The sequence below is a fragment of the Diceros bicornis genome, chromosome X (genome assembly GCF_020826845.1).
Source record: "Diceros bicornis minor isolate mBicDic1 chromosome X, mDicBic1.mat.cur, whole genome shotgun sequence".
Classification (NCBI taxonomy): domain Eukaryota; kingdom Metazoa; phylum Chordata; class Mammalia; order Perissodactyla; family Rhinocerotidae; genus Diceros; species Diceros bicornis.
Genome location: NC_080781.1, coordinates 33,072,049 through 33,088,362, shown reverse-complemented (window position 1 = coordinate 33,088,362; position 16,314 = coordinate 33,072,049). Strand labels below are relative to the sequence as shown.

General features: G+C 36.0%; 1 protein-coding gene across 6 annotated transcripts in view; it reads right to left on the bottom strand.

Moving 5' to 3' along the window:
• The window catches only part of SYTL5 (synaptotagmin like 5), a 230,821-nt gene that overhangs the window by 38,084 nt on the left and 176,423 nt on the right, over positions 1–16,314 (bottom strand). For all 6 annotated transcript variants that reach the window (XM_058535634.1, XM_058535632.1, XM_058535635.1 and 3 more), the window contains 4 exons: positions 8,557–8,649; positions 4,630–4,808; positions 2,675–2,774; positions 910–1,071 (listed from right to left, as the gene is read on the bottom strand). In XM_058535634.1, the coding sequence (XP_058391617.1) occupies positions 910–1,071; positions 2,675–2,774; positions 4,630–4,808; positions 8,557–8,649 (534 nt within the window). The remainder of the gene's footprint in view (positions 1–909; positions 1,072–2,674; positions 2,775–4,629; positions 4,809–8,556; positions 8,650–16,314) is intronic.

Here is a 16,314-nt window from a genome sequence, read left to right as displayed (position 1 = left end):
CCTGACAATACTGTGAGCATCACATAGAATGCTTATTCAAGCCCCACAGCATCCCTATAAGCTATGTCCAATTGTTATATCACAAATGAGAACACCAAGGCCTGGGAAGTTAAGTCATTTGCCCAAAGTCACAGTTGTGAAGCCAAGATTTAACCCAGGAAGTCTGATTTGAGTCCACTATCTTTACCATCATGTTCTTTTTGCTTCTCTGTATATAAAGAACAATCTTTGGTCACATAAATGTGACAATATTTCACCTCACTTTTTACTTAAAAAATTACTGTAGAAAGACTCCAGTTGCATAGAGTGAATCCAAGGTACTGTTGGTCTAATTTAGAACATACTATATTAGCATTTAATTTCTAGAACCAGCTTTGAGATTGTTTTTCTGAATATAACTCAAGACCTGGGTTATGAATGTCAAAAGTAGGAATGTAGGAAATCATATACTTTAGCTACTGGTCACTTCCTCATGTGAGCCAAGGCAAGACTATTCCTGCTTATGTCTGAATTGTGGAGAATGAGGAATAGAGAGAATGCTTTGAGATTGATCTTGCTCTATGGATTTGTTTTTGTCTATGTGAAAATGAATCCTTTCTCTTTCTAATAGGATCATATAGTATATTCCTTTTGTTTAGTCATGGAGATCTTCAAATGTATAAAATTTTAGTAAGTCATATTAATAACATATGTGATTATATGGCTTGCATTATACAGTCTGTATTGAAGAAGGATCTCCAAAAGAATAAATTTACATTTATTATATTATTCCAAACTTAGCTGCACTAACCTTTTCAGACTATCACTTGAAAATTGGAAGTTTTCAGATTTTTTAGGCCTATGACATCAATTTTTCTTATAACTTGTCTCATTGCATAACTGTGTGACTAATCTGGAAGCATTTCCTACCTTGGGCTGAAGCACAAACCACTCATCACTTGGATTTTCAAAGTTCCATGAGTCAAAAGGAATCTCCACCTCCCCAAGGAAGCTGTTATGTCCAAATCGATCATAATGCCAGACTGAGAGCTGCAGAGTTCTTGTTTCCAGCTGGGTATGGCTGATGGTGTACTGCAAATGAGATTTACAACATCACACTCCACAGGAGGGCTCTGCCCAGGTCTAGGACAGGTTGAAATTTACTTCCATAATATTTCAGACCATATGCATTATAATATGAACAAAACAAACACAAAAAACACTTTATTTTTCTTTGTTTCTGCTACAACTGAGATTCTGTTCCACAAACTCATTTTATGTTAGATCTAGTGCTGAAAGATATATAAACAAATTATTTAGGGGGAAGTCGATAAACTTCAGATACAACATAAAAAGTGTTAGGTGACGAAGTTTGTCTCCTTTCAAGTTTTACCTGTTGTTCATTTTCCTAATTATTTTTTCAACATCTACTCTGTAAGCTCAAGGTTTAATATATCAGTTCTCTAACTTCTCCGTCTTATTTTATTCATAATAAGAACTGCCAAATCCAGAAAAGTATTGATAGTGAGAAACTTGCAAACACCAAACTTCATAAAGTCCAGCCTAAGTGCAGGGGTGAATAGATATAAATATAGATTGAACAGAAAGAAAATACTGCTGGGGTAGCTTTTCTTTTTTCAGCAGGACGTTATCCAGGGCCACATGTCCACACATCCTCAAACCTACTTCTTCTATGCGACTACCACCTGGAACACGCTTCAGACTGACTGATTCCTGATCTTGGATTTGCATCTACACCTGTCCTTGCTGTTCCTGGCATGATTAATCTTGGCTCCCTGCTTCCTGAATTTGCCATGTCACTGTTTATCTATTCTGCTTGGGCTCATCTTTGCTATCCTGTTATGGTCACTGGATTCATCCTCTGTCTGTATTTATTCATTCTCATTTTTATCTATCTTAATATTGGCTCCTGCTTCCACACATGACCCCACTAACACATGTTCCCACTCACCAACTTCTTGCTATGGGGGGCTCTGACTTCATCACTCTGGGCACAAGGTCTATAAATTTCCTTGTGACTGGCAATAACATCTACATTCCAGTCTCCCTGGATCTTTCTTACCAGGCTAGATTGGTCCAGAGTGAGAAAAGGGTTGTTATATGGAAATCCATGGGGAAAAGTAATTTCTCTAGGATTGGGGCCTGGGTCATATCTTATCTAAGCCACTTTCTCCGAGATTTCTGAAATCCAAATCTGTATCTCCACTGTTCATTAACCACATGCCTAAATTTAGCCAAATTCTGAAACCCTAACAAGAAAAAGCAAATATTTACGCTGTGTTAACAGAACAATGAGTGTGTACAAAGTCACCTTCTAAGTTAGTGTCAAATCTGTGACAAACCTCTTTTAAGGGGAACTAGAAAAAACACAGTTTTCCCAAGGGTGAGACATATTTTTTGACAAGATGTACCAGCTCAGATGTAATTTTGCTGGTTTATCTCTACTTAAGGTGCAATTTCAGCAGCAGCAGAGAAATAAACAGAGTAAGAGTGGTTTACATTTTTTTCTTTTCGAAAAACTGTTAGAAAAGCCAAGGGTATTACATTAATTTATTAAAATTCTATTTTTCTAAAATATATATAAGCCTTGACATGCAAATTATCTGTAGTTACTTCAAAACCAATGAGGTTCTGACAGTATCATTTGAGTTACCGTGAGAGAGTATTTATTTACCTTTAGTGTTTCGTTGAATTCTGGATTGGTGCCTGTTCTGATTTTGGTCTTGCGCTTATTGTTTCTGGACTTGTCAGGAAGAAGGTATGACTTGACATAACTGTAGATGATAAAAGAGGAAAGTAATTATTAGGAAACATCTACTTTGCAAGAAATGCTCAGGAACTTCAGTGAATAAAAGAGGCAAAGGGAATAGGCCAGTGAGCATGAGACAGAATCAAAGAGAATGCAGGCTATGTAACAGGATACCTTAAAATATAACTCTGGGCCTTCAATAAGAGAGAAGCAGTCAGTGTAGTAGTAAAGAGCATGGGCTCTGGAGTCAAGCCAACTGGGTTTGAATCACTCCATGCCTCACTGGTTTTGGTGAACTCAAGAACTTAGTTAACCTTTCTGTGCCTCAGTTTCCTCATCTGTAAAACTGCTATAACAGTATCTAACTTATGGCATTGAGGATTAAATTATTGATACAAGGGACTGACATATTATGCTAATCAATAAATGTAATCTATTATTATGATCAATAGTCTCACAAAATATTATAGGGTTATGTTCCTCTCCATTCAGATGTCAGGACTTCTGATGAGTGGAGTCTATGGTAATGGGTGAATGAAGGAAAATGGCAAAAAAGAAGAAATAGAAAATTACAACCTGAAGTCACAACAGCAATTCTACCCAACACCTTTCCTTGAGCTATTCCAGAAGCCTCTTGGAGCAGGGGCATCATGGCAGACTCAGAAATGTACAAGATGTACAAGGTTGAAATGTACAAGATACTACCAGAGTCCTGAAGCACATCTACTGGGGCTTTAGAGGACCCCTTTCCATTCTAGTCTAAATGATTATATTTGTTCTGAAGCCCTCTGACATTTAGCTGAGAGGTAGGTGGACCAATCTGTACTCAGAGTCCATTCATTTACCTATCTTAGGACATTGAAAACAGCTTTGCTGAGTTGTTTATTGAACGTAGGTCATTTATCATGTAGAAAAGGGGTAACATAGCAGGCCCGAGACTGTTATTTTTAGAAATATCTGCCTACAAGGTTGGCCCTTTGCTGGCATCTGGGAACTTGGATTTCAGGAGGATGCCCATCATTCCCAGAACAGATATAAGTGGCTCACTGTGACTAAACTATTTGTGAAAACAATATGGCTTATGCTGAATACCTGCTTTCCTTCTGGAAGACTGGAATTTTGATATGTGACCAGTTGAGTCTCTATATGAGCTTCCCTGGTAGACAGCATTTCACAAGTGTTGTTACAACTCATTGCTGGAGGAATTAAGCACATCCTGTGTGACTCCACTGAGAGAGGACATTTGGAAGCTTAGGCCTGGATTCTTCAGAACTTTGCCACATACGCCTTTTCCCTTTGCTCATTATGACTACATGTGGAGTCCTGTGAGTCCTCCTAGTGAATCATCAAAGCTGGAAGTGGTCTTGGGAACCCCTGACACATCTTTATATCTAGCTCCCTTCCAACGTGCCATGGTCCATACCTGCCCGCTCAGGCTGATCCCTAGAATCCTGAAAGCCTCAAAATTGCCCTTTTGAGTTGTTCAGTTGGGCTAACAGCTTGGTAATTTTCTCTGGAGCGTTTCCCAGCACAAAAATTAACAGGATACTCTTATACATCCTGGGGTGTGCCAATGTGTCAGCCTTCTATCTCAAAGAGCTGCTTCTATATAAACTACAAACATGTCAGTCCAGAATCATGTTGAGTAATAGCTTTTCACAAATCAGGTAACCACAGACATAACCGGTAACCACAGACATAACCATTATACATGCACTTCAGAGAATATTTAGAAGTGTGGCCTAGGAGGAAAGTGACAATCAATCTTCTGAGAAGGCTCTGAATCAAGAGGAATGCTAAGATTCTTCTGAAAAACAAACACACATACTGACAAAGAATGCAGTGGTTGAAATAGCCTGAGGTATTTGCTATGTGCTTACGCATCTGTCCTCTGTTTCTTTTCATCTCCTATGGCCAGATTTCTGCAATTCTTGACAACAATGTAGAGCCCGCCAGTTTTGTAGCAGTAGCTGATGTGGAGAAGGATTTCACCACTGACCTTCACGTTGCCATAGTCTCCTGTTTCACTGTAAACACTCATCATGCTGTTAAGGCTGGTCTGGAACAAACAAGATGAAAAGAGGCATCCAGTGTTTTTCTTATGATCTCTTCACAGAAGCTACCCCCTTCTTTCAAAGACAATTCCTGTTCTTTATAATGAGCAGGAAAGTCTAGAGTGAGGGAAGAAAGCAAAAATCACCTGTTTTGCTTGTTTTTCTAGTGTTGTATAAAATCCAAGACTGAAAAAGGACAACAAGACCTAGGACCATTAGTAAGAAAGGCAGGAAACCTGCTGAGAGGGGAAGCATTGCCTTCTTGGGTTAGTGAATACCCTTTGTTTACTCATTTCTTCTAATGAATACAGGGTGATTGAGGCATTTCCAATCCCATCTCCTCTCCCCATCCTGTAGCTTTCTCCTTTTTCACTGGTAGGCTCAAGGTCAAGTCTACTTTAAGGTCTAGAATGCATTGATAAGGACAAAGAAAAGCTCATCTCATGTTCTGGGCTAGCATGAGCCACAAGCTTCTCTCTCTGACACCCACAGAGAGCATCCCATCAGGCTCTGGGAAGCCACAACTGCACTTTAACAAGGGCATGCCAGGAGAACATCATATACCCGCAGCTGCCGTGATTCCCCTGAGCAGCTGTGTGGCCACAGGGGTAGTGTAAGACCACGGCTTTGAAAACCTCTGTAAAATAGCAACCCACAAAACAGAACATTAAACAATAAAATAATACACCAACCAATAAATAAAATAAAAATGGAAAAAAACAGTCCAAATCTACCAGAATAAATGAAGTTTCTGACAAGATACTAATGACAAAGAGACATATTTTAAATCAAATTTAACAAAATTATCTTTCAGTGCCAGAAGCACAAACTCTGTATCTTAGCAACACAACTGTCACAAAAGACCACCTGGAAGGCTTTCATGAGTGACCTAGTAGTTTCAAAAGCCCTGTCTGTGAATCACTGGGAAATAAGGACCATGGTGAGTGCAAAGAGAGCTTAGACTTTCTACTTTTTCATATACATTTATAACGAAAGTCATTACATTCCTCCGATTGCTCAGAGTAGAGACAGATCAAAGAACAGAATGTGGATGATGTGTCTAGTATCTCTTAGAAGCTTAAGTCAAGGGCAAGAGCAAACCAAAGATTCCATAATTAATTAGAAATTATAACTTAGAGAGAGCCAGTGAGTGACCTAATTTGTCTTTCCTATTCCCAAAACAAAACAACAGAATTTTCATGATAGCAGGTGGCTTTGAACAGTGGTTTTCAAACTTTAATTGCATATAAATCACCTGGGGATCGTGTTAAAATGAAAATTCTGGTCTATTCAATCTCAGGTGGGGTCTGAGATTCTGCTTTTCTAACAAACTCCTAGGTCTACGGTTCCCAAACTGTGTGTCGAGGCATCCCAGAGCACCACAGTAAATTCATAGGGGCGCCACAGGATACTTTAAAATTTCAAGGGAAAGACAGTGACATCTAGCAGACACCATGCAAACTACTAAGAGTAGTTCACAGTGTCAACATTAAATCACACCTTATTCTTTTCAGTGAAGTCCTATCTGTGTGAAGCTGAGTTTTTGGCAGTTGCTGTGACAAAAGCAAGTATTGCACAAAAATCAATGCGGAACAGGAAATGAAAATGGTGCTGTCCAATCAGATTCTAAGATTTGACAAGTCATGTAGTGCCCAACAGGCACACACATCCCGTTAATAAGTATTAGGGGCTAATTAAGAATGGAATAAAAATATTATTTTTCTTTCAATTTATGTGTATTATTTTTTCAAATGGCTACTAAGTTGTTAGGATACCAGTGCTTATTAAGTTTTTTTGATCTAATTACTTAATAAATGGGCTATTCAGGTGTTACTTCTGGCCTAGCAGTGCCATGAAAGAACCATTAGGACACTAGGGGCTTTATGAACTGACAAAGTTTTAGAGTCTCTGTCTCAGGTGATGCAATGTTGCTTGTCCATGGACTATGTTTTGAGTTTCTGGGACTTCAAGAATAAGCCCCAACCCCCTCATGTGACATATGAGAAAACTCTTGTAAGTGAGCATAAGTGAGGCCATCTTGTTACACTAAATGGCCCCAGCCCCTCCTCTGTGTGACTACTCGCTTCTCTGCACATACTCTGAAAAATTCACATGCTCTCCTGATTTATGGCCTCCGCTTACATATGTACTCCCCAATAGCTTGATAAATTAAACACTTTGTTCTATGAGTTTCTCTCCAGGAACAGGCTGACCACAGGCAGGAAACACACCTACAAGGTATCCATCATAGCTGACAGAGAATAAAACAGTGTGATGCCTGGAGACCAACATCCCTGGACTCCCTCATTACTGCCCATTTTCCCTATATAACTGCCTCGAGATTCTGTAATCCTTGAGGATGGTTTTTTTGAGACATTAGTCTACCATCTTCCTGATTATGCTGGATAATCATATTAAAACTTCCTTTCTTGATCTCTAACTTGTTGTAATTAATTGGCTCAGATCACAGCGAGCAGAGCGAGCCCATTGCTCAGTAACACTCTGGCTCACAGAAATTGTTGGCAGCGCCAAGACATAAAACAAGATCTCCAGAATTTTAGTCTGTGGACCTCCCACCATACCTCACTACCTCCTCATATCACTAACTTGTGTCTATACCACATCCCTCTGTAGCCACACCTTCAAAGAAGGTCATCTGTAAGCAGGGGCCCCCTGTGGATAGAAGAAAATTTGAGAAACCACAAATGCTGAAGCTTGGGAGAAATTAAGGCAGTTAAGGCTATTTTACTACTAACCAAATTTTATGCTATTAACAAAGCCAATGCTCTCATTTAAAATAGAGATGTTTATTCTAAAGTTATCTCACTAATGGCAAATCATTTTGGATCATGTGTCTTTCGACTGGAACTCAGATTCTAATGTTTAATGAATGCTCTTTCTTTGGAATACTTGGATTCTGATAATGTTATTTACCTTTTAAAAGAGAACCTCTGGTTAATTGTACACAAGTCAGAAAAAGATAAATGCTGGAAAAATTGTCCACCTAACCAGATTTCCTGTATTGTGAAGTTTGTGAGGTATGGTCGGAAAGAAGGAAAAGGAAAGGTTGAAAACTCACAGTGTCTGAGTCAGCATCAGGCACATTTAGGTAGGTCCACTTCCTGTCAGAGCCTGCTTGAGAATTCTTTAATGAAGTCGGCCAAAGGTCGAAAGGAGAAAGGGTATTAGAGCAACAGACAGAAATCAGAGAAGCAAAGAAAAAGACTTACAGGCGTATAGATGGGTACAAGGACACAGAGGCTCCTAATGCCTACCTCTCAAGGAAAGCCCTGAACACTAAAGTAAGAAGGGACTTTACTCTGTAGGCAGTGGAAAGCTACAGACGGTATTTGAGTAGGAGAGAAACCTGACTGGGTATGTGTTTTAGGAAAATGACTGGCAGCAGTATGGAGGAAGGTTGGGGAGTTAAGAGAATGGTGTCAGGGAATTGTATCAGCTGAGATTTGAGATAATTTATAGGCTTGAGCTGATGAGAGCCTGAACTAAAGAGTGAAGACATTTTAAAACCTGGGTGAGGACCATGGAAGGAGAGAGAAGGAATCAGGAGCATTAGGAAAAGCCCATACAAAATTACACTGAAAAGTACTCTGTGGGTAAAGGGCACACAGGAGACTATAATGACTTTTAACTCACTATCATATATTTTCCCTAGAACATTCCTATCTCCTTCGGAAATGCACAGAAAATCAACAAGATGAAGAAATTTCCAGTGCGTGCTAGAGAACTGCTTACGGTTGACAGGCCACTTGCTAGACTGTGGCTGTTCGTAGAAAAGTGGGAGGATACTAAGCCATCAATGCCTTCTTCAGTCTCTTCCAAGGAGTCCTAAGGAAGGAGGAAAAAAATCAGCGGTTTGGTATTTCTTTCCTAGAAAGTCTTTTCACTTCAAAAAACACCTTCTTTTTTAAATACTTGAAAAATCAGACACAAATATCTAGAAATCACCCCATTCCTAGGCTTTTCTCTTTCGCCTTCCATTCAACTTGAATCACACCATCAGAGGAGTGGGATCTCCTTCCTCGTGGTGCTTGTTTTATGGAAAGAACATGAAATTTGGAGGCACACAGAATTGGGTGTTCAATTCCTACCACCCTTCTCTCTAAGGTGATTCACTTTGGGCAATATACTTAAAATATTTTTTAATTAAAAAAATGAAGGTGCGTGTGTGTGTGTGTGTGCGCACGTGTGTGTGTGTGTGTTTGTGTGTGTATACTGTCAAGACAGGGAAATATATCTTGAAAATCTCTCAAATAGAATAAAATATTTTAGACACTGGATTCTTGTCCAAAATCCCAGATTCTACTTTTCTTCTCCCTTTTTTTATACCCTCCCCCCACTTTTCCTGGTTATTTAAGCAATACATTTTTAGAGTAAAAAATTTCAAGGAATATAGATAAATATAAATTAAAAACTTACATCTCCCATTAACATATTAATGATTAAATTTCAATAATTTTTGATGGTATGTACGGGATATACATATATATACACACATATACATACATAAATGGATTATATCATGCTTGCTGTTTCTTTTTTTATCACGAACACCTTTCTTTTTTGCTTCTCCTCTCACCTCAGGTAAAATTAATATTTTCCATCCTGCTGTACAAATTACATATCTTCCTCCTTGTTTATGTGAAAAATCATATAAAATTGCACACACACAAATCTGAGTAGTCATACATAAGAAGTTATTTTTTTGTTTCTGAGGAAGATTAGCCCTGAGCTAACATCTGTGCCAATATTCCTCTATTTTGTATGTGGGTCGCTGCCACAGCATGGCCACCAATGAATGGTTTAGGTCCGAACTTGGGCTGCCTTAGCGTAATGTTCCAAACTTAACCACCAGGCCACAGAGCCAGCCCCACATAAGAAGTTATTTTAACCATAGTTTTATAAATTGAGATTATTTTATATATGTAATTCTGTGCTTTCACTGTTAAAAAATCTTTTTATTATAAAATATGACATACAGAAAAGTACATAAAACACAAATGCACAATATAATAACAATATAAAGTGATCAAGCAGAAACCTACTTTGCATCCTGTCCATATCACAGATCCCTTCTCCTCCACTGGAAATAATATCTTAAGTCTGTGGTAATCACATCCTTGCTTTCCTTTATGCTTTTACTACCTAAGCATACATCCCTAAGCAATTTGATTTTGTTTTGCCTGTTTTTGAATTACATGTAAATGGAATTACATGTTATATATTCCTTTGTGTTTTCCCTCTTTTTATCAATATTATAGTCTCAAGATTCAGCCAAATTGTTGTATGTTGTTGTAGTTTGTTCATTTTTATTTAGTATTTCATTATACAATATCCCACACTTTATCCATTCTTCTGTTGCTGAATATTTGGGTTGTTTCCAGATTTTATCTGTTATGAACAAAGCTGCTATGAATATTTTTAAATATTTACCTTGGTACACAGAAACACAAGTTTCCCTTGGGTACACACCAGTGAGAGAAATTGTCGAGTCATAGAGCATGCATATCTCCATACGCTTATCTATATTTTTTTTAAGATAATGTCAAACTTTCAGAAGTAGTCATACCAATTTACAGTCTAGCCAGCAATGTATGCGAGTTCCCTTTGCTCCATATCCTTGCCTCCGAACAGTTGGTATTGTCAGATTTTTCATTTTCACTAACCTAGTAGATGTTTAAAATCTTCACAATTTTATTTTTCATTTCCCTTATTACTAAATTGAGCACCTTTTTCTGATCATTGGCCAACTAAATTTCCTGTTTTGTGAAGTATTTATTCAAGACTTGCTTCTTTTTATATTGCTTTATTTTGCCTCTTTCTCACTGATGAGCTCACAAGATGAGCTGGAACACCTTGTAGTACCAGAAAGTAAGAAAGTGCTCAAAACAAAACAAAAACAAACTGACACCAACAAAAACCCAACCCACAATGATAGAAGCATGTCAAAGGGACACAGGAGTCAACTGAAAGAGCTCCCAATGGCCAAAGCCGGAAAAATTTGAGCAAGAAAATAAAGTAGTATTGGATTATAACTGCAAGTATAAAATAAATATTCATGAGTACATACTGATCTAAATAAATGACTGAATAATAAATAAATAGGCACGAACAATTTCCTATGCAAAGTAATTCCAAATAATTTATGTAGATATTTCATCTTCAAGGAGGTGGAGCATAACTCCTTTAGTGTGGGCTGTACACAGTGACTTTCTTCCAAAGAGTACTGCTATAGAGAAGCAGGAAATGAGTATCTTTATGGTGGAGAAACCTGACAAACACTACCTCAGCCAGGTGACCAAGGCCAACATCAACAGTGATAAGTCACGTTGACAGCATGCACCCTCGATACGATGTGGTGAGAATGGCACTTTGCCCTTGTGATCTTCCTCCCAAAAATACATAACCCCTTTCTGATCATGAGAAAGACATCAGACAAATCCAAATTAAGGGAAAATTCTACAAAATATCTGATCAGTACTCCTCAAAACTATTAAGATAATCAAAAACAAGGAAAGCCTGAGAAACTATCACAGCCAAGAGGAGACTAAGGAGACATAACAATTAAATGTAATGCAGTGTCTTGGATGGGATTCTGGAACAGAAAAGGGACATGAGGTAGAAACTAAGGAAATCTGAATAAAGTATAGACTTTACTTAATTATAATATATCAATATGGGGTTCATTACTTGTGGCAAAAGTACCATACTGACATAGGATGTTGATAGGCAAAACTGGGTATGAGGTATACGGGAATTCTCTGTATTATCTTTACAAATTTTCTGTAAATCTAACACTATTCTAAAATTTTAAAAAGTTTACTAAAAAATCCTTGTAAACTTGTGATAAATCCAGCTTAGCCATGGTATTTTATCCTTCCTATACATGATTGAATTCAATTTGCTAAAATTTTGCTTAGAACTTTTCCATCTAGATTCAGAAATTAAAAGGCCTTGCCTTCTTTATTTGAAATGCTTTTGTCTGCTTTTAATATCTGGTTTTCACTGGCTTCAATAAAAGCTTTGGAAATATTCCCTCTCTTTCAAATGTCTCAAAAAAATTGTATATAAGGACAAATATTGTTTGATTCCTCTTATATGAGGTCCCTAGAGTAGTCAAATTCATTGAGACAGAAAGTAGAATGGTGGTTGCCAGGGGCCGGGGGTAGGGGGGCAATGGGGAGTTAGTATTTAATGTGCACAGAATTTCAGTTGGGGAAGATGAATACTTTCTGGATATGGATGTTGGTGATGGCTGTACAGCAATATGAATGTATTTATGTCACAGAACTGTACACTTAAAAATAGGTTAAATGGTAAATGTTATGTACATTTTTACCACAATAAAAAAGTTTTTATAATATTTAGGATAATAATTTCCTTGAAAGTTTCATAGAGCTTGCCAGTAAAGTCACCTGGGTCTGATTTTTTTCTTTATGAGAAGATTATAAACTACTGTTTGAGTTTTATTAATCATGTCCAGAAATTTCAGGTTTTTAAAATTTTCTTCTTGAGTCAGTTTTAGTACCTTTTTATAGAAATGTACTCATTTCATCTAAGTTTTCAAAATTCTTGGCATATAAAATTGTTGATATTATTTTTAAATCTGTTTTATCTGTAGTCATGTTTCCCTTTACATTCCTAATATTATTTGTTTTTGCCCTCTCTTTTTTCCTTGACAATTTTTTGAGAGATTATCTATCTTGTTAGTTTTTTTCAAAGAATCAATTTTTATTTTGTTGTTCTTAATTATACCTTTATTTTTACTTACCTTGAGTTTAGTGTGTTATTCTCCTAACTAAAAAGCTAAATTCAGAGTGAATAATTTTTACCCTTTCTTCCTCTCTTCTATAAATATTTAAGGTTATAAAATTTCCCCCCAAGTAGGAATCTTGCTGCATCCTTTACTTTTTTTCTTTGGTAGTATTTTTACTTTCATGTAGTTTTGGTTGTTTTTATATGCTCATTATGATTTTTTCTGTAACCCGATACTAATTATTTAGCGGTATGTTTTCACTTTACAAATTCGTGGGATTTTTAACTTATGTTTTTGTTATTAATACCTAACATAAGTGTGTTGAGGTCAGAGAACAAGATGAGTATGATTTTTAACAGAATTTAGAGTCTGGGACACTATACGTTCTCTTTTTCATTTCTTTGGTCTTAGCATTTTATTTATTAAAATAACTTTATCAACTTTTATAATCACCTTCACTTTTTATATCCCTTGCAATAGTTTCTGGATTTCTTTCTCTTTTTAAGTATTGCATTCAAAACTATTTTCAATGTGGGTCTTTTTATCTTGCATCCACTGCTGCTATTGAAAACTCTGATATTAATTGGATCCTCGTTAATGTGTATGTAATGGGATTTGTCTCCAAAAGTTTTTAGAATTTTGTATTTGATATTCATAGGTTTCACTATAATGTGTCTAGGTGTAAGTTGTTATTCATTTCTCATCTTTGGTACCTTCAAATTGACATATATCTTTCTTTAATTCTGAGAAGTACATCTCTCTTATTTCTTCAAATAGTCCCTTTTCTATATTTTTATTTTTTGCTCTAAGTATGCTATTGCCCAGCTGATAGCACTTAAACTACTAGTCTTCCTATTTATTTTTTTTAAATACTATGAAAACTTTCAAACGTCCACAAAAATAGAAGAAATAGTATAATGAACCCTTATAACTGAACCATCCAGCTTTAACAATTATCAATATATTACCAAACTTTTCAGCTATTTTCCTTGCTTTTTCCTTTTTTCCCATAGTCTTATTGAGGTATAATTTACAAACCATAAAATTTGCCCATTTTTAGTGTACACCTCAGTGACTTTTAGCAAATCTACAGTTGTGCAAACATCAACATAATCCAGTTTTAAAGCACTTCCATTAACCCAATAAGTCCTCTCATGCCTGTTTGCAGTCAATCCCCACTTCCCTAGAAGCTGTTAATCTGCTTTAATTTCTCCATAGATACGCCTTTTCTGGACAGCTCATATAAATGGAAACATACAATATATGGCCTTCTGTGTCTAGCTTTTTTCATTAAGCATAATGTTTTTAAGGTTCATTCATGTTGTAGTATGTATTAGTACTTCATTCCTTTTTATTATTGAATATTATTCCATTGCATGGAATACGATGTATAATTTATCTATTCATTCATTGATGGATGACTGGATCATTTCCACTTTTTGGCTATTATGACTAATGCCCCTATGAACATTTGTGTGCAAGTCTTTGTGTGGACATATGTTTTCATTTCTCTTGGGTAGCTACCTAGGAGTGGAATTGCTGGGTTGTATAGTAAGTTTATGTTTAACTTTTAAAGAAATTGACAAACTTTCTTCCAGAGTGTTGTACCATTTTATATTCCTAGCAGAAATGTATGAGAGCTTCAATTTCTCCACATCTCACCAACACTTCTGTCTTTTTTCTTATAGCCATTCTAGAGAGTGTGAAGTGGTATCTCATTGTGGTTTAAATTTTTCATTTCTTTTAATGATTAATGATGCATCTTTTCATGTGGTTATTGAACATTTATAAATCTTCTTTGGTGAAATGTCTATTCAAATCTTTTACTTATTTTCTAACAGGATTATTTGTCTTTTTAATATTGAGTGTGAGGGTCTTTATATATTCTAGATACCAGTCCTTTATCAAATATATGATATGCAAATATTTTATTCCAGTCTGTGGCTTGTCTTTTTATTTTTGTAATGATGTCTTTGAGATTTTAACTTTGATGGAATTCAATTTATTAGTTTTTTCGTGAAAGCTTCATGCATCATACATTTTGTGTCATATCTAAGAATTCTTTGCCTAACAAAGTCACAAAGATTTTCTCCAAGGTTTTCTTTTAGAAATTTTGTAGTTTTAGTTCTTACATTTAGGTATATAATCCATTTTGAGTTAGCTTTTGTGCATGGTGTATGGTAAGAATCTAAGTTCATTTTTTTTTTTTTTTTTTGGCATACGGATATCAAATTGTCCCAGCCTGATTTGTTGAAGATATCCTTTCCCCATTGAACTGCCAAAAATCAACTGACTATAAATACAAAGGTTTATTTCTAGACTCTCAATTATATTTCTTTGATTGCCTTTGTTTGTACCAATACTGCACTGTACTGATTACTGCAGCTATATAGTAAGTTTCAAAATCTAGTAGAATAAGTCTTCCAACCTTGCTCTTCAAAATTGATTTTGTTATTGTGGATCCTTTGCATTTCCATATAAATTTTAGAATCAGCAAGTCCATTTCCACAAAATACCCTGCTTGGATGTTAATAGGGTTTGTGCTCAGTTCATAGATTCATTTGGAGAAAATACTGAATCTTCTAATCCACGAACATAGAATGCGTCTCCATTTATTTAGATCGTCTTTAGATCAGTGATATTTTTCTAAATTTCAATACACGTGATTGTCTAACACTTTTCTGATAATTTTATTCCTAAGTGTTTTATTATCTTTCATGTTATTGTTACTGGAATTATATTCTTCATTTCATTTTCAGATTGTTCATTGCTAGTAAATAGAAATGATTTTTGTATATTAATCTTATATCCTGCAACCTTTCTGAACTTGTTTATTAGTTCTAGTAATAGTTTTGTAGATTCTGTAGGATTTTCCACATACAGATTCATGCCATCTGCAAATAAAGAAAATATTACTTTATACTTTCCAAAGAGATGCCTTCCTTTCCTTTTTCCTGTTTCTCCCTTTTTCTTTTTCCTTTTTTCCTTTCCTTTCTTTTCTTCCTCCCTTCCTTACTGCGTTGGATAGAATCTCCTGTATAATATTGAATAGAACTGGGTCAAAGTGAAAACCCTTGCCTCATTCCTGCACTGAGGGGGAAAGCATTTAGTCCTTTTTGCCACTGAGTATGCTGTTAGCTGTAGGAATTTTGTAGATGCCCTTTATTAGGCTGAGGGAAGTCCCTCTCTATTCCTAGTTTGGTGAGTTTTTTTTAATGAATGGATGTTGGATTTGTCAAATGCTTTTTCTGCATCTACCAAAATGATGTGGTTATTGTCTTTTATTCTATGGATATGTTGTATTACAGTAATTTATTTTGAATGCTAAATCAACCTTGTATCCATAGGATAAATCCCACTTGGTTATGGTGTGCAATCTTTTTTGTTACTGGACTTGGCTTTCTAATATTTTATTAAGGATTTTTCCATCTATATTCATAATGGGTATTAGTCTGCAGTTTTCTTTTCTTGAAATGTCTTTGTATAGCTTTGGTATCAGTGTAATACTAGCCTCATAAAGTAAGTTGGGATGTATTTCCTCCTTCTCAATTTTCTGGACAAGTTTGTGAATGACTGATACTATTTCTTTTTCAAACATTTGATAGACTTTATCAGTGAAGCCTTCTATATCTGGGCTTTTCTTTGGGGGAAGATTTTTAATTACTAATTCAATATATTTACTTATTCTAGATCTACCCAGAATTTCTATTTTTTGAATCAATTTTAGTAATTTGTGT